The sequence below is a fragment of the Mastigoproctus giganteus genome, chromosome 10, assembly GCF_048544385.1.
Source record: "Mastigoproctus giganteus isolate SK-2022 chromosome 10, ASM4854438v1, whole genome shotgun sequence".
Lineage (NCBI taxonomy): Eukaryota > Metazoa > Arthropoda > Arachnida > Uropygi > Thelyphonidae > Mastigoproctus > Mastigoproctus giganteus.
The window spans coordinates 166319507-166339561 of record NC_143584.1 but is presented as its reverse complement, the minus strand read 5'-3'; the positions used below and the strand labels follow the sequence as shown (position 1 = coordinate 166339561).

General features: G+C 37.7%; 1 protein-coding gene across 6 annotated transcripts in view; it reads left to right on the top strand.

Annotated features, from left to right (window-relative positions):
- Window positions 1-20055, top strand: part of Nipped-A (Transcription-associated protein Nipped-A) — a 1216281-nt gene that overhangs the window by 1049758 nt on the left and 146468 nt on the right. For all 6 annotated transcript variants that reach the window (XM_090382460.1, XM_090382459.1, XM_090382462.1 and 3 more), the window contains one exon: window positions 4235-4324. In XM_090382460.1, coding sequence (XP_090238586.1) covers window positions 4235-4324 — 90 coding nt within the window. The remainder of the gene's footprint in view (window positions 1-4234; window positions 4325-20055) is intronic.

Here is a 20055-nt window from a genome sequence, read left to right as displayed (position 1 = left end):
CATTTTAACCAATGGTATTAAAGAGCGGGAGTAACATTTAACCAATGATAGATAAAGTGGGAGTAGATCCTACAATCGTTCAGCCAAGTTAGCCGCCCTCAAAGATAGCTACAGGTATGCCGTCAGTTCTTCCTCAGTTATGAGACATTATCTCGTTAATAATCATAGTCTGAGTTCACGTTTGTTCGAGTTGTTTGTGTTAATTTATGATTCTGCATTTGTCATAAAGTAAAAAAAATTTGTGCTTTGGCACTTTATTTTTTTTTGAGTGAAGTTTGATAATGGGTCCAAAGAGAAGTGAACAGCGGAATAATTCAGGAAAGAAACACACTTGGTTGAGCATAGAAAAGAAGAAAGAAATTATAGATAAAGTGCAGAAAGGTAGAACAATTACAGATGTAGCTCAAGAGTATGGCATCCCTAGGTCAACCGTGGCAACTTTTTGGCAACAAAGAGACAAGATTATAGGTGCTAGGGTGTTCGCTGGAGCAATGAAAATTTCTGACAGAAACAGATCTTTAATCAATGAACAAATGGAAAAGCTGCTTCTTACCTGGATTAGAGAAAGACAGATGAAAGGAGATCCAGTAACTCAGGCAATGATCTGTGAGAAGGCTAGGTTAATTTTTGAAGAATTTCAGAAGAAAATTCCAGGACGTATCTCAGATCAAACTGATGAATTCAAGGCAAGTCGTGGGTGGTTTCACAGATTCAAAGGTAGAACAGGTATCCATAGAGTTCTCAGACATGGGGAAGCAGCTAGTGCAGATAAAAAGGCTGCAGCAGAGTTTGTGAAAAAATTTGAAGATTTAATCATGAAGGAAGGCTACTTGCTGCAGCAAATTTTTAACAGGGATGAAGCTGGGTTATTTTGGAAGCGCTTACCAAATTGAACATACATCATGCAAGAAGAAGTGATGCCCCCAGGACATAAGCCTATGAAAGATAGGCTTACCTTGTTATTGGCAGCAAATGCAAGCGGAGACTTTAAAGTAAAGCCACTTCTCGTTTACTGCTCTAAAAATCCTTGCTGCTTTGGGAAGAAAATCAAGTCCAAACTGCCAGTGATGTGGAGATCCAATGCAAAAGCCTGGGTAGACCAGAAAGTCTTCCAAGATTGGATTTTTGAGGAGTTTGCCCCGAGCATAAAAAAATTCCTCGTTGACAACAATTTACATTTGAAAGCACTGCTGATTCTTGACAATGCTAGTGCCCACCCCCAAGACTTGGCAAACATTCTTTAAATTGACTTTGATTTCATCAAAGTCCAGTTTTTGCCTCCAAACACCACATCACTGATGTGGTGTTTGGAGGCAAAAACTGCAACCCATGGATCAAGAAGTAATTGCCTGTTTTAAAAATCTTTACACCATGGCTTTGTTTTCACAGCTTTTCGACGTGACTCATTCTTCTGATAAGACACTGAAGGAGTTCTGGAAGACTGAGTTCAATATTCTTCATGGCATTTCCTTTATTAAAACTGCCTGGGAGGGAGTGACACAGAGGACCCTTCGTGCATCATGGAAGAAACGCGTTCCTTCCTTTTTTCGGGATGGCAACTGCGGCCATGCGAGAAATCATTTCGACGGTGGAGAACCTCGACGTAGGAGAAGTTGATGAGCCTGATGTGGAGGATCAGATGACGAACCAACCGTGGAAGAAGTCAAAACACTCAGCGAATAGGAAGCAAAAGAGAGAGAAAAGGAAATTTCACTTGAAGAAGAAGAAGAAGACAGGGAAAAAGGGCCAATGCCAACAGCTGCCATTAAAGAAATTTTATTCCATTGGGAGAAGGTGCAGTCTGCTTGTTTAAAATGGCACCCCAACACTGCTGTTGTAACTAGAATGACAGACTTGTTTAACAACACTACTATGCATCACTTCAAGGCTATCTTGAAAAAGAGGGAGAGACAGTCCACCCTTGATCAATTCCTCATCCCCATTCAAGCCAAGAGGAGAAGAGAAAGGGTAGAACAAGATAAATAAAACATCCTTCCAACATCTAAGGCTCAATGAAATGTATGTACTCATTATGTATTTTGTAATTTTGTTTGTTATATAGTAGAATATAATAAAGTCAATAATACTGTGTATTTCTCTCCGACAACGAATTAATCAATTTGCCATAAACTTATATGGAAAATATTGACCTGCAATTCGACTCTAATTTGGCAACGGATTATAGTCGAATTGCGAGGCACCACTGTATATGGGCAAAACACATTGTTATATCTAGGCAAATAAACATTCAAAGTCTAAAATAAACATATATGTGAGGTTGAAACCTGCTGTTATAACCATCATAAAGGAACTAGGTGTGCATCCAGTGGGGCCCAAAAATGCTGACACATGAGCACAAAGCCCAGAAAGTCATCTGACCAGAACTTCTCCAGAACTACGAGAGTGAAGGAGAGGTTTTTCTTTCACATATAGTCACAGGTGACAATACCTGGGTCCACTATTATGACCCCCTGAAATGATGAGTCAGTTCAGTTGGAGTAGCACCATCAAAATTCACCATGCAAGAAGAAGTTGAAAAGATTGCCTTCTGTCAGTAAAGTCATGGCTACAGTGTTTTTGGACAAAGGTGGGGACTTACTAGAGTGTGGCACCACAATCAACTCAGATCGATATGTGGAAATGTTGAAAAAGTTGAAAACCCGCATCCATAGAGTTTGACTGGACAAAAATCTTAATGAGGTTCTTCTTGATGACAAAGCTCAACTGCACGCCAGTCTGCACATGATGGAGGCCATTTCAAAACTGGGGTGCACTGTTCTTCCTCACACCTCTCATAGCCCGGACCTTGTACCTTCCAGCTGTCACCTCTTTAGCCCGGTGAAGGATGCATTCCATGGAACCCATTTTGAGGACAATGACCAGCTCAAGCACAGTGTTCTCAAAGCCCTCCAGAGCAAGAGTAAGGACTTTTACAGGATTGGAATACAGCATCTGATGCAAAGATGGTGGAAATGCATAGAAATGGTGACTTGTGGGAAAATAACTGTGTTTATTAATGATTGAGGATTAATTGATTTAAAAGGTATAGTTGTAGGAATTAAATTTTCTGAGTCAAAAAATAGGAGTCATTATTTTCATACTGCTTCTCTTAGTACCACACAGTTGATATGTTAGTCTGGGAGTTACTGCTACCCATGTGCAGTATCTTGTATTTGCCAATGTTAATCATTACTGCCATTTTTCAGCTCATCAACTCAATTTTTCTAGATCTTGTTGCAGTAGCTCACCCTTGTGGCTGTTGTTAACCTGCCAACCTTTATATCATCTGCAAACTTAGACATTAAGCCTGATATACCTTCATCAATATGGACCCAGTACTGAACCCGGGGAATTCCACTAATAACATTAGTCCATGAAGAGCAGTGTCTTCTGATTACCACTCTCTGTCTTCTCCCACTCAAACATCCCTTTATCCATAGCAGCAACTTGCCCTTAATGCCATACTTCTCCAAACTCTACAATAGTCTTCCATGTGCAACAGTATCAAAAACCTTCATGAAATCTAAGTATATGATGTCAAAATTATTTTTTCCATCCAGTTCTGCTTACTCTTTAGATAAGTTTAAATCATAAACTGAGTCATTCAGTCCTTCTTGCTTAATTAAGCATGATGTCATAATTTTCTCCTTGATACTCCAATTATTTTGAAGTGAACAATCTGACAATATCTGCAACACAAGAATCCTTGTTATATTCATCAACTGCTTCTTTTATATGATAATTTTGGTGGATCTTCAGCAGGTCTTCATTGTGTGGAACAGGCGTTATTGTAGATGATATTTTCAGATACTTGATGCTGTTCTTGCGTTTTCTGGATATCCTTGATATTTTTGTTATGCAGAAATAGCAATCATGGTTTGGTTGCTTGCTTCTTGCTACACCATAGAACACAAACTTTTAATATTCCCAGCTAGCTACATCCTTAGATTTGTGGTACAGGTAACACAGCACATATGTGGAGCCTAAGTTTTGTCGTGATCACAATCTAAGTTTTGTCGTGATCACAGTATTGTTAGGTTGATTCAGACACTTCCTTTGCTTCTGCTTAAAAATTTTATCAATACAGTACTAAGCAACATACAGTGAAGAAACAAGCAATGTGCAATAAATACACAGATAAACTATGCATCTATTGCATATTACTTGTTTCTTGTTTAATACACTTTGTGACAGTTGGCATTTATTCAGTCTGACAGTTTTATTTAACTTTCAGCATTCCAGGTTCAACAAAATTGCATTGTCTTATTAGCAAGCTGAAAAAATGGATAAAAATCTTGGAAGCAAAAACCAAACTTCTTCCCAAGTAAGTTAAACTTTCATTTCCACATAAGAAGACATGCTTGTATGTTCATTTAGTAGTGGTGTATATTCCATAAGTAATCATCAATCTACATATAATATTGAACACTGTAAAAAGTTATTCTGTATGATAGAATATGTCCCTAGCCTACCTAGGTACATATTCTATAAGTAGGCTAGGTAAGCTGAGCCTACTCATGGAGCTTCAGGAAAAATAAACACAAAATACTATAGATAATGACAAGAAAATCACTTTTCAACCACTGTTAAATTTTGCTTTATAACAGTATTTTATAAAATAATGTGAAAATACTGCATTTAATCTGACAGATCTCTCTCGCAAAATATCTGTTGCATGTTGATCACTGATTCACGATGAATCTGTCTCTAACTGCCTTCCTAATTATGCATGCAGTCTTACTCAGGATTACGTATGATTGGTTCTGACAGACTACGTAGCACTATTTTTCTTCTAACAGTGGCACCTGGCCTGCCAAACCCAAAATTTTTCCTTTTTTCTTCTGAGAAAGCTTTTTTATTTTTATATTAATTAATGGGTATTATATCTTTCATTAAATTTTTTTAGAAAAATTTTAAAAAATTAAAAATGTGTAAAAAAAACATTTGTCAAAAAGGCTAAATTCAGCAAAATAAAAAAACTTTTCTGGATTCCATGAACAAAATATCTATTTTGCATTGTTACTCTAACTGCCTTTCTAATGAAATATAATTGTAGTTTAATAACATTTAATAAGCATTGGTTAAAATTTACCATTAGAATTCTACTCCAAGCAGAATTCTAATTGGAAATATTTGCACATGTGCAATGCTGGAATTTCATACTCTTAATGAGTTTATGATCAACTTGAAAATGGAAGACACTAATCATTTCATGTTTATATTTTAAGTATTTTTTTCCCGGACAGAATTAATAAAAGTTTTATTTCACTGATAATAACAGATATAAAAAATCTCAATTTTTAAATTTTCAAATGTTTCATTAAAAAAATAAAAATTAAATTTAATCAGCATTGCAATTTACAGTGCTAGTGAAAGGTCAAGCATTGGTGTACTCTAAGCAGAACTTAAAAACATCAAAAACTTTTTTCACAAAGATAAAAGAAAAAAAAAATTGACTGGTTCACTATATCTCCTTATTGTCCAAGTTGTAATGGTGATTATTAAATCTACTCTAAAGTTTGACACACTACACACATTACACAAGGTGCATCTGCTATTCTTCAATGTGTAAACCAAAAGATGGAGACACATTGTAATAAAGTTGCAATAATTCGTGAAAGCAACAATATATATTTCCTCAGATCCGACTTATACTCCTTAAGAACTTCTTAAATTTACTTTGTAATTAAGAATTCCTTTTTGCTTATTAAATTTCAATTTATATCATTTTCTATGGGAGCCTTCCTTCTTGGATAAAAGGGGCAATTGCAATTGAATCTTTATTAGATAAGCACAACCTTGTCTTGTTAAATATTACTGTTTCACAATGCTATATCCAAGTATAAAATGGACAGTTCTTAATGATCTTTATAACTGATCATTTTCCAATTGTGTAAACTACAAACAACAATCTCATCACAATCAAAGACACCTATTAATGTGAAAATTTTCCAAGGCAGACTGGGATAATTATTTTCCTTCACTGTCTCTTTCAATAAACAAATTATTGACACATCCTCAAATTGCTATGCTATAGTCTTCTCGTGAAAGCTGAAGCTTAACAAATAGGTGCAAGGTATAAAAATGACTCCTAGATACAGTTTGCCTGTACAAACTCAAAAGAGACAAACATGGTTGATCCAACAACTTATCAGAAAATGCTCACTGACTCCTCCTACAATTTTAAGTTGTAAGGGATAAAATGTTTTCAACCCCAATAAGACAGAAAATTCATTAACCAGAACTTTCTCTAGAATGTCTGCATGCAACAGTAGTATCGTTCATCCTTGAAACAAATTAAAACAACAGCAGAAAAGTATAAAATAAATTTTAACACCAGTCTCTCCCTCTCTCATCTATGCTTTGTGAAATCTGAGTCGAAAGAATCAGTTCTCGTTATTGATATTCTGCAATTGAATATTAAGTGCAAATTCTTATCCATCTTGCAAGTGACAGCCATTTATTCTTGCTGGAACTAAATTAAGGATTGATCAACCATCTCCACATAACTACTAGCATATTTCTTTTGCAAGTTTGCTTAGGTGACTGAAAAAATTGGTAAATGCAAAATGCCCAAACCACTACCACCACTAAAGATTCTGAGAATGATGAAATTATTGGTGGTTTTTTTTTTTTTTTTTTTTTTTTCAGCTAAGATCAGCCAGCAAGAAACCATCAAAACAAGTTCAAATGGGTGGTAAGGCTACATTTGTCCTTGAGGCTGTTGCAGACATTCTCTCAGACATGCCAGACAAGCTGTGCTTGCAAACTGGGAGTCTAAAATGCTGATGGAACTGATATTCTGGTGACACTCAAATCAAGTGAACCCAATTTCAGCGAAGTCGAAACGATCTATAACATCCAAAACCTCTGCTTGCACCTTCACAATGGTGGGACTGTTAGTAATCCTAGGTATAACCCCCGTGCACAAGTGCACTGAGGGTGACCACCCAGGTGAGAACCAATGTAAGCAGGGGTTGTGAAGTGGTGCCCACACCACGTGGAGGAATGCCACCCCTCTCTGTCACCAAGTAATACTAGGTGGGAGATTACTCTCATCAACCGGTGCAATACCACCACTTTGCTTAATGGAGGCTTGAAGTGATGGAATCTCCATGTTTAGTCTCCAGAGCTAAGGACTGGTCAACCCTCCCCCATCTCTTCCATCTTGCAGTATGATTGATGTCTTTTGAGGTTATGATGAACACTATGGCGAGATTCAAACTTCCTTACATTTCAAGGGTACAGCTCTAAAATGGTATTTTCAGCCGGCCGCTTGTTAGTACACCTGACCAAACCTATTGGTAACTCTCTAGGAGGCTTCTGGATCAGCTAGTATATAATCTTGCTGCCTCTACTCTGCCTTATAGTGACTGGAGGGAATCTGAGTAGTGTGTATGCACGGGGGGGGGGGTATTGTCGAGTCCGCGTTATGTCAAGGATCTTGGTATATTTTTACCATGTGTATGCCATATCCAAAAATTTCATTACTTCATACAGCATGTTCCCCTCCCCACCTTTTCTTACTATTGAATACACCATGAATTGTCAAACTAATAGAGCAAACTTACCTGTGAAAAGATCTAAAACTCCCAAACACTTCCCAGTTCATTTCACAAATATACGTACTCTCAGTTCTAATCTCAATGATGTCCATTTCCACTTACAGTCTGCCAAACCCAATGTACTTTTTCTGACAGAATCTCAGTTATCGGTTGATTCAACCACTGCTCACCTCAGTTGCCAAAATTATTCGCTGTATGACTCCTTTCGTCACAAAGGTGGTACTTCTGCATATGTCCGTTCCAATATTCCCTGTCAGAAACTTGGTAATTTGAAATCTCCTTTTTTCGATCTTCTCTGGCTTAAAATCTCTCTACCTCATTCTGTCAAATTCATCTGTTCTCTCTACCGTTCTCCCAATTCCACTAATCACTTGGAACCCTTTGACTTTCTCCAGTCCAACTTTCCTAACAGTGAGGTAATTTTCCTTTATGATTTTAATGTTCACAATTCCAGCTGGCTTCCATTTTCTAGTCACACAGATCCAGCTGGTCGAGATGCAGAGGCTTTTGCAATTACTAATGACCTCGCACAGATTGTTCATTTACCTACCAGAACAGCGGACAATCCTAACCATACAGCCAGTACGCTTGAGCTTTTTCTCACAAACAACCCTTCTAATTACATGGCCAAAGTGAGTGGTCCTTTAAGCACCTCAGATCACAACTTGGTGATTGTCTCTTATCTCATGCCTTTTCCCAACCTCATGTTCTTTGGCATTACAAGAATGCAAAATGGGATGACCTGCGAGATTTCTTTTCCTTGGTCAGATTACTGTTTCAAAATTTCTGACGTCAACGTTTACTCAGATCGTGTCAGTGAAATTATTCTAGTAGGAATGGAATCCTGTATTCCACCTTAAAATCTCATCCTTTATCTAAACCTTGGTTTTCCAATAAATGTGCTAAGGTTGTTCAAGAAAAGAATGTTGCATATTGTAATTGGGCTTGTTTCCAATTCTTCAGTTTCATTTTCTACCTACACCAGATCTTGCAACAATTGTAAAGCAGTTATTCATCAGTCCAAATTAGATTTTGAACAGGCTAAGAGTAGAAAATTGTTTCTTGCCCTAATGATAGCCGAGCATTCTGGTCTCATGCCAAAGCTATTGGCCGCAACTTTTGCCCATTTCTGCTTCCACCTCTGTCAAAACCAGATGGTTCTATTGTCACTTCAGCCAAGGATAAAGCTGACCTGCTAGCATCCCATTTTTCTTCCAACTCATGTATTAATGATCTTGGTAAAACACCTCCCACCAATCCCAGCACTCCATTTAATGCCTCCTGTGGTCTTCCGTCAAAAGAATGTCAGAAGTAGTTTGACAAATCTTGATGCTAAGAAAGCTCCAGGTCCTGATGGTATTTCTCCTCTTGTTCTCAAGACCTGTGCTCCTGAACTTACTTGTGTTCTTTGCAGCCTTTTTTCACTTTCTTATTCCAAAGGTGTTTTTCCTTCTGCTTGGAAATTTGCTCATATCCAGCCAGTTCCGAAAAAGGGTGACAAATCACTCCCATCCAATTATCATCCCACTGCAGTTACTTCTACTCTTTCTAAAGTAATGGAGAAATCAATTAACTGCCAACTCTTAAACTACCTAGAAACCTTCCGTCTGATCAACAATTGCCAGTATGGATTCCGTCAGTGTGGTTCCACTGGTGATATTCTGGTTTATGTTACCCATTTATGGACAAATTCAAAGGAAAAGGTCGGTAAAACACAAGCAGTTGCTCTTGACATCTCAAAGGCTTTCAATTGTGTTTGGCATAAAGGTCTTCTAAACAAGCTTCCAGCTTATGGTTTGTCAACTGTTTTTTGTAATTGGTTATCCAGTTTTCTCTCTGATCGCTCACTGAGGGTGATGGTAGATGGCTCACTGTCTTCTAACTTTTCCACTAATACTGGTGTCCCCAGGGTTCAGTTCTTCCCCCCACTCTTTTCCTCTTCTATATTAATGACCTTCTTCCATTGACCAGAAATCCTATCTGTAGTTTTGCTGATGATAGCACATTGCATGCCACTTTCCATTTTGAGAAACCTTGCCCTGCTCCATCAGCTTCAACTACTCGAATATCTGCTACCAATTCCTTAAATGTCAATCTCCAGGTAGTTCCCCAGTGGGGCAAAGACAAATTAGTTGATTTCAATCCTTCTAAAACTGAGGCCTGTCTTATATCTTGCAAAAAGGATTCTTCTGGTCCTAGGCTTATCTTTGGTGACACTTTGATTTCTGGGAATAGATGATATATCTCTTTTGGGAATTATCTTGGCTTCTAATCTCTTTTAGCACAAGCACAATACAAATATTGCTTCCTCTGCTTCTTAAAAACTTGGTTTTCTCTTTCATTCTTGGCGTTACTTTTCTTCCAAACATCTGTTTACTCTGTACAAATTGCAAATCTGCCCTACCATGGAATATTGTTCCCACATCTGGGGCAGTCCCCCCAAAACCTCTCTCAGGCTTCTAGATTCCATTCAGAAGAGAGCAGTTCGTTTAATTAATGACTTATCTATAACAGAGCCTCTCCACTCTCTGTCTCTTCAACGTACTGTTTCTGCTGCATGCCTCTTCTACAGATACTTCCATGGGCACTGTTCTTCTGAATTGGCTTCTATAATTCCTACTCTCTCATTCAAACAGTCCGAACATGTGCCGCCACTAGCCAACAGCCATTTACTGTCCAACTTCAAACTCACAGAACCAACTTTTCATCTTACTCATTTATTCATTTAACTGCTATTTTCTGAAACAACCTTCCTTCATACGTATTTCCTGAAAATTACAGTCTACAGAAGTTGAAGTCTAATGTCAGTAAACATCTTCTTTCGTCTTCTCAACCTCCAACCCATGCACTGTACTAGATATTATAGGTTGTAATACCTCGTGTTTTGGTTCTCATAAAAAAAAAAATAATAAAAAAAACGTAAGTACAAATTCACACATTAGCATTAGTAGAGGCATATGATGCAAGAAAGCAAGCTTATATAGCATCAGCCAAGAAAGAAAAAACCTTCCCATTTCACCCATCCATTCACTCCAAATATTTTCTAGCACTGCTTTGCCAGTGCTAGAAAATGTGAAATGTGATCAAGAACCGTAGCACACGTTTCTTGATCACACCAGGGTTCGAACCCATGACCACCAAATACGAAGGATGCGGAAAGGTCTGGAAATGACCACAGCATATCCCCGGAGCAATATGGCCTTAGTTGCTAATGCTCCTAAAAACTAAATAACAATAACAACAACAAGCCCTGCTTTGAACTTATTTTAGTATTCGATCTCCACAACAGATGGAAGTTTGTACCAACGATCAATGACCCGCTAGCTAAAAGGAAATTTCCACACATCTATTCTACAATTGTTTTTCCTCAATTTGAATTTATGTCCCCTCAGCTCAGTAATCTGAGCAAGAGGAAGAATACCATCAGAATTGAGCTTGCTCAAACCATTCAATTGGAAATCTACTGTACACCAATGAAACAGTGAAAGGAGTGAAGGTGGAGTTGGGTTTCTGGTCCATAAAGATTTAAAAAACAACATTTTGGAATTCGAAAGAACGTCACCAAGGGTTTCAAAACTAATACTCAAGATTTCTAAGAAGTACAAGCTAAAGGTTATAATGATTTATGCACCAACATTGAGCCATGATGATGAAGAGGTTGAAGAAATGTACACTGAAATTGAGTCTTCTAGATGAGCAGAAAACCCTACACTATTATTATGGGGGACTTCAATGCTAAGGTTGGAAAAAGACAAAACAGTGCAGAAAGAGGAAATATAGGAAATTTTGGAATTGGTAAAAGAAATGGAAAAGGTGGAAGACTTGTGGAATTTTCAGAATCTCAAGGACTGTCAGTAATGAACACTTTTTTCAAGAAAAGGGTGAACAGAAAGTGGACATGGAAGAGTCCAAATGGATTAACAACTATGAAATTGACTTCATCCTCACTAACAGAAGATATATTGTGAATGATGTTACCTCAGCTCTAAATTTGGAAGTGATCACAGAATGGTAAGATGTACACTTGATATAGATAAAGAAAAGGAAAAAACTGACTCGAGTAAATAATACAAATGTCTTTGAGATAACAGAAGAGGAGAAAAAGCAGTGTGTATTGGAACTTAAGAACAAGTTTGAGCTTCTGCAGACTGCTGAGAACCAAGATATTGACGAGGAATATTCCAACTTTCTGGAAGTGATAAAGCCCAAGAAACCTATAGGAAAAAAGAAATCCAAAGAATTAAAAATTAGTCAAGAAACACTTGTTATGATGAACCGAAAGCGAAAAATGAAGAGCAAGATAAACACTGACAAGGAGAAAATTGAGTATACTGAGTTATGCAAAGCCATTAGAAAGAGGCTCAGAGTGGACATAAAAAGATTTAACACAAGAAAAGTAGAACAAACATTAAAGGAAAACAAAGGATTTAAATCAGCAGCCTTGAGCAGTAATACAGAAAGACAAATGATAATGAAACTGAAGAATAGTGATGTTGTACTTATAAACAGCAGAGAAGGCATAATTCAAATAGCAGAAGAAGACTACTTAGAGAATTATACAAGGAGCAGGGGAATGGTGCCAGCAGTGGGGAAGATGGATTGCAAATTAGCAACACATACGACATACCCGATGTCCTTCTTGATGAAGTAGAACATGCGTTGAAGAAAATGAAGAATCAGAAACCCCGGGGGAAGATGAAGTTACTGTAGAGTTGTTAAAATTGGGAGGAAGATACATAACACAAAAACTGGCAAGGCTCTTCACAAAGTGCATTAGAAAAGGTGTGACGCCTAAGCAGTGGAATAATGCAATCATAGTTTTGCTGCATAAGAAAGGAGATAAATCAAAAATTGGAAATTATAGACCAATTAGCTTGTTATCCCACATCTACAAGTTGTTCAGAAGGGTCATTACTAACAGATTAGAAAGAATACTTGATGAGAATCAACCAAAAGAGCAAGCTGGCTTTAGGACAAGATTCTCAACTATGGATCACCTTCACGTAATATCACAGCTAATGGAGAAAGCAAATGAATATAAAACACCATTATGCCTGGAATTTGTGGATTATGAAAAGGCATTTGACTCCATAAAGCATAAGGCAATGTTTCGGGCACTGGAAAGACAAGGCATAGATACCCCACATATTATGATTTTGAAGAAAATATATGAGAGTGCTACCTCCTTTAATAGACTACACAAAGACAGTAGGAAATTTCAAATCGAGAAAGGAGTTCGACAAGGAGACACAATATCTCCGAAGCTGTTTACCTCTGCCCTTGAGGAAGCTTTCAGAAGATTAGACTGGTCGAAAAAAGGAGTCAATGTCAAAGGAGAGTACCTAACCCATTTACGATTTGCAAATGACATAGTGGTCATAAGCCACAATCCCAAAGAATTAGAGGAAAATCTTAATCAGTTATGCACAGTTAGTAAGGATTTTGGACTAAAGATGAATATGGCTAAAACAAAAGTAATGATGAACAAGTATGCCACAGAAAGGGAAATAATGATTGAAGGAGCAGTAATTGAAAAGGTGGAGTCATATACTTATCTGGGACAAGTTATTAACTGTAATAATTATAAATAGCTGGAAGTCAAGAGAAGAATAAATTTTGGATGGATAGCATTCAGGAAATATAGTCACATACTGAAGAGCAATATCCCAGTTTGTCTGAAACGTAAAATAATGAACCAATGTATACTCCCCACCATGACTTATGGAAGTGAAACTTGGGAACTCACCAAAAAATTGGAAGAGAAGCTGAGAACTACAGAGCGAAGAATGGAACGAATTATTTTGGGAATCATACTGTTAGATAAGAAGAGAAACACATGGATTAGCAGCAAACTCAAGTAAAGGACATTCTTATCAAAACTAAAGAACTAAAATGGTCTTGGGCAGGACACATAGCTCTGAGACATGATGACAGATGAACTAAGAAAATAACAGAATGGTACCAAAGAGGAGCTAGCAGAAAACCTGGAAGACAAAGGCGGAGATGGATAGATGAAATTCATGAGTTTGTGGGTAGTAAATGGATGGCCAGTGCTCAAAACAGAAGGAACTGGAAAGTTGCTGGAGAGGCCTTCATCCTGCAGTGGATTGAAAATGTCTGATGATGATGATGACGAAACCATTCAAGGCCTTATACACCTCAATTAGATCGCCTCACAGGTGCCCAGTCTCCAGGCTCTACTCACAGAAGCTTTCTTGATAACAGCAACCCTTTGTTCCACTCACCAGTCTTGTTGTCCTTCTCTGTACTCATCCTAGCAACTCTACATCCTTCCTAAAATGAGGCTTCCACACCTGTACGCAATCCTCAAAGTGTGGCCTGACCATTGTCTGGCACTCACCTCCTTATCCCTGCTAGCAAAATTTATGTATATTATTGACAAGACAAAATGAGCTGTTCTTGTAGCCTCTCTGCACTGCTCAAAAAACTTTTTCTGACTGCACAATTACCCCCAGGTCCCTTTCATTCTCTATTACCCTGGGTGTAGTACCACACAGTTGGTATGTTACTCTGGAGTTACTGCTACCCATATGCAGTACTTTGCATTTGTCAATGTTAAACTTCAGTTGCAACTTCTCAGCCCATTTGCTCGAACTTTTTTAGATCCAGTTGCAGTAGTATTCTGTCATTACTATCATTAACAACCCTGCCAACCTTCATATTGTCTGCAAATTTAGACATTAACCCAGATATACCTTCATCAATATCATTGATAAATACAGAAAAAAACACTGGGTCTAACAACCCTGGGGGACTCCACTAATAACATTAGTCCACAAAGAGCAGTGCCCATATGACCACTCTCTCTCTTCTCCCACTCAATCATTCTTTTATCTATTGTAGCAACTTCCCTTAATGCCATACTGCTCCAATTTGTACAGTAGTTTTCCATGTGCAACGGTATCAAAAGCTTTCGTAAAATCCAAGTATATGATATCAGAATTATATTTTGTATCCAGTTCCTTTGTGACCATATCATAATATACAATCAAATTTGCCAGGCAAGACCTTAACAAATACAAAGACCTTAACCTTAACAAATACATGCTGTGTATTATAACTGCAATCATGTCTAGATGATCCTGCAATATTTCTTTAACCAGTGACTCCATTATTTTCCCAGGAACCAAAGTTAACCAGACTGGTCTCTAATTACTCGTGTCACCCTTTGATTCCCCCCCCCCTTGTGAATTGGGGACAAATTTGCACATATCCAGTCCATGGAGATCTCCCATGAGTCCAAGGAAGCTTTCATAATTACAGTTAAGGGTTTGCTCACTTCATTTGCTGCTTTTTTTAACATAACTGGATAGATACCATCCACCCCCAGGTGCCTTTTTTTTTGTTCGATTTCTCCTCTACTTTGCCCTCAGTTATTACAAAATCATTTTGTTCCCTGGTAGTGTTTGATAAGCTGCTGTCTTCCACTTTCCTACAGATAACTTAATGTTTGAGTGTAGATGCAAAGTAATCATTCAGTTTTTCAGCTACCTCAACAAGTTCATCAACAATCGAACCGTCGATATCAAGTGGACTAATCTGATTCATCCCCTTCCTTCTAAAATTTACAATAACTAAAGAAGTCTTTGCTGTTTTTCTTTGCATCCTTTGCCAAAGATTGCTCACAATCCACCTTCGCTTGTCTAACCTCCTTTGTGACTTCATTACAGACTAGCTTATATCTACCATATTCTTCTGTGTCACCTTATAATTTATATGCATCCTATGCATTTTTCTTCTCTGTCACAAGTCTCATTAGTTCAACTGCCATCCATTTAGGCCTAAACGTTGAACAGTATTTCTTATTTGGGACAAAAAGACTAGTAGCTTCCAAGATCACATCCTTGAATGCTTCCCATTTAGAATTTGCTGTTGGTAACATCACCAGTTGATCCCATTGTATAGAATTTAAAAACTGTCTGAGACCACTTTAGTCACCTTTACAAAAGCAAAAACCCTTCCCTTTACTCCTGATGATAGTTACATCTTTAATTAAATCCCACATCAGTACATTGTGATCACTGCTTCCTAGTGGTTCCTTTAACTGTAAATTCTTAATGCATAAATAATCACTGCTGATAATCAGATCAAGAGTGTTACTCCCACCTGTTGCCTCTCTAACATACTGCCGTAGAAAAAAATCATCCAATAAATCCATAAAAGCCTTGCTAGTGTGCAAGCAACCAACCCACAAGTTCCAGTCAGTATCTGAAAAGTTAAAATCTGCCATTATCAGATATTCTGATTTACTGGCCCATTTCATTTCTCTGCATAATTGTTCATTGTACTCATCAGAGTAATTAGGCCTATAACACACTCCTACTCTCAATTTCACTTTCTCAGTGCTTATTTCACACCAAACTCACTCAGTATTGCACTGTCCACCCATGTCTACTGGATGCACTTCCTTAGATTTTGTGTTTATTAACTAACAGCATGACCCCTCCTTCCTTTCTATCCTGTCTATCCTTTTTGTACACATTGTACTCCCCAAATTCCAATTCTGCATTCCTTATCTCTGTGTGACACCATGTCTCTGATATCCCAACAATATCCACCCTCGATGTCTTCACTAGCACCTCAAATTCATCAAATTTATTTACTCTACTCCTAGCATTTGTGTACATGCACCTATTCTTACACTTAGTTATCCTAACACGGCCTATGTATATACGTGTGGTGCCTCCGTAGCCAGGTGGGAAGGAGCAGCAGTGTGTAACACACACTTCTTGATTAGACCGGGGTTCGATCTCGTCACCACCAAATATGGAGGATGCGGAAAGGTCAGGGAATGACTACCGCATATTCCTGGAGCAATATGGCCTTAGTTGCTAATGCTCCTAAAAACCAAAAATAACAATGTATACTCGTTCCATGAAATCTTGCAGTCCTGGAAATCCCTTGCAGCTTGCTTTTGAGGCTACTGCTCATTCCCATAGAAGCAGTGCAAGAATCACTTTCACCTCTGCAGTACTTGTATTCGCCCAAGCTAGCAGTTTTCCGAACCACCTAACTCTGCCTCGATAGCATCAGCAAATATTCTTGCACCCTTTCTATTTAGGTGTATCCCATCCCTGTAGAAACAATATCTCCTGTTAACAAGCACAGATCAAACTGAGAAAAATTCTATCCGATGAGCCTTGCAAAATCAATGTTTGCTGATGCTATCGAGGCAGTGTTAGGTGGGTCGGAAAACTGCTAGATTGGGGGGATACAAGGACTAATAGATTAAAAGTAGCCACTGGCAGAGGTGAAAGTGATTCTTGCACTGCTTCTATTGGAATGAGCAGCAACCTGGAAAATAAGATGCAGGATATTTCAGAGACTGCTGGGAATCATTGGGGTACAAGTAAACACATGGGTTGTGTTAGGGTAGCTAAGAAAAAGAACAGGTGCATGTATACTTGCGTGTACACCAATGCTAGGAGTTTAGTAAATAAATTTTATGAATTTGAGGTATTGCTCAAAACATCAAAGGTAGATAATGTTGGGATTTCAGAGACGTGGTGTCACACAGATATAAGGAATGCAGAACTGGAATTTGGGGAGTACAATGTCTACAGAAAGGATAGACAGGATAGGAAGGGAGGAGGGGTTATGCTATTAGTTAAGAAACACATAAAATCCAAGGAAGTGAAGCCAGTCAACATTGCTGGACAGTGCAGTGTCGAGTCAGTTTGGTGTGACATTAGCATTGGGAGATCAAAATTGAAAGTAGGAGTGTGCTATAGGCCTAATGACTTTGATGAGTATAATAAGAAACTGTACAGGGAAATAGAGTGGGCCAGTAAATCAGAGAGTCTTATAATGGGGGATTTTAATTTCCCCATTATAAGACCAATTTGATGGGATACTATGATGCAGTCACAAAAGAACTGGATGCAGGGAATAACTTTGATATTATATACTTGGATCTTAGAAAGGCTTTTGATACTGCTGCACAAATTGGAGCAGTGTGGCATTGGAGGCAAATTGCTGCTATGGATAAAGGGGTGTTTGAGGGGGAGAAGACAGAGAGTGGTAATCAATGGAGACTGCTCATCGTGGACTAATGTTATTGGTGGAGTCCCTCAGGGTTCAGTGTTGGGTCCATTATTGTTTTCTGTATTTATAAATGATATTAATGATGGTATATCAAGCTTAATGTCCAAGTTTGCAGACGATACGAAGGTTGTCAAGGACACTACTGACACTATGCTGCTGCAACAGGATCTGGAAAGGTTGAGCAGATGGGCTGAGAGGTGGCAAATGAAATTTAACATTGGCAAATGTAAACTACTACATATGGGAAACAGCAACCCCAGAGCAACATATCAAATCTGTGGTACTACACTGACAGTGGTAGAGAATGAAAGGGACCTGGGGGTGGTTGTGCAGGCAGATATGAAGTTATCTGAGCAGTGCAGACGGGCTGCAAGAGTAGCTCATGGTGTATTGTCAATGATATATAAGAATATTTCTAGCAGGGATAAGGAGGTGATTATTCCCTTGTATAAGGCAATGGTCAGGCCACACCTAGAGTACTGTATATAGGTCTGGAGGCCTCATTTCAAGATGGATGTAGAGCTGCTGGAACGAGTACAGAGAAGGGCAACAAGATTAGTGAATGGAACAAAGGGGTGCTCTTACATAGAAAGGCTTAAGTTTTGCAAATTACAGTGCCTGGAGACTAGGCACCAGCAAGGTGATCTGATAGAGGTGTATAAAGCCTTGAATGGTTTGAGCATGCTCAATGCTGATGGGATTCTTCCTCTTGATCAGAATAATCACCTGAGAGGGCATAAATTCAAATTGAGAAAAGACAGACGTAGGATAGACGTGAAGAAATTTGCCTTTAGCCAGCGGGTGGTTGGTTGGTGGAACAGACTTCCATCCCTTGTCGTGGAAGTTGATAGCCTAAATAAGTTTAAAGCTCAGCTGGACAGGTATTTCGAACGAACAGAGGGGTGAAGTGAAAGTGGTTATTTTTTATTTATTTATTTTTTTTTTTTTTTTTTTCCGGCTGATGCTGCATAAGCTTGCTTTCTTGCATCAAATGCCTCTACTAATGCTAATGCTAAAGGACCGAATTGATTGACAAGGCACTCTTCTCATATATCCCCTCCTATTGTGTCTGAGCAGAAATTGCAGACACTAAAATTTAACACTAATTCGCGACTTTTTTTCAACATTGACCTGTACTTGCTAAGTAATTCTGATGATCTCTTACTCTTAATGTCATTAACTGTAGGAGATCTACTTTGTGCACGTCGCTTTGCTGCTCTAATCTGGGCCATGATTTCTGTTTAAATACAATTTAATTAATTAACAATGAAAATTAATAAGGTTAATAAATTTAATTGATTAATACAATGTACTATACTACACTTGTCTATACAATACTATACTAAGCTAATGTAGTGATATGTATTGCGCTATCTAGTTTTATGTTATACCTTACATTGTCGAGTTTGAAATATATACGCTGCCAAGTTACGTTATACTGTAACGATCACAATGTTAAATTAGCTATATTCTTAGCTGATTAAAATAAGTGATTAAAAACCTTCAAACTACTTATTTGTTACAATTAAAACCCTACTATTCTTCTGTGCTACTGGTTATGTGCTACAATATTCGTGCCTGAAACTCCAATATAATAGCAGTATGAGCAGTTAGTTGTATTACAAAATCACTAGCTAAATTTAAAAAATAAACTGATGAATGTGTTAAGCCTATTTAATCTATTTATAAAACACAAATTAATATGTTAATTAATCAAAAATATGATAAAATGTGTAAGAAAAACTTATCATTTGCAGGAGCTGAAAAACTACGTCTTCACAACTATAATCTCACCCCTAGTTCCTTCTTTCGTAGTTTGATTCACTTGATCAAGTGAATAAATACTTCTAACATACTGTATATTGCTTTTATGTGATCAGATATAAATTTTGTGGTTTTTATGTGGTTCTTCATTATTATTAACGTAGCTTCCAACTTTCTTTATTTACGACAGAGAATCTCTCTTTGTTTTACTCCATTTGACCCTTTCTGTATCACTGTCATAGTATATTCATTATTTTCATTAATAAATTGGCCATAAGGTGTGCTATGGAAGTCTTTGCTACAAAATAGAATCATGCAGTAATAGTGTTACTCTCTGTTGTTCAGTAATATATGTAAGATTATTTCATATTATATGTAAGATTGTGCATTTCATAGTGAAGGTGGTGTATCCCGTAGTGAATATTGTGCAAGGTTATGCATTTCATATGTAGATTCTGCGTTTCATAGTGAAGATTTGTCATTCGTGCACAATTTTTATTTGCTTATTTTGTTATGAAACATAATCTTCCTCTGAGATGTGCCAATTGTGGAAGCATTCTTTTCAGAAATGTTTCCTCATAAGAAAATAGGAGAAAAAAATAAAGAAAGAAAAACAGCTTTTAGAAGAACAATAACAGCAAGCAATGTTAATGAAATTGCA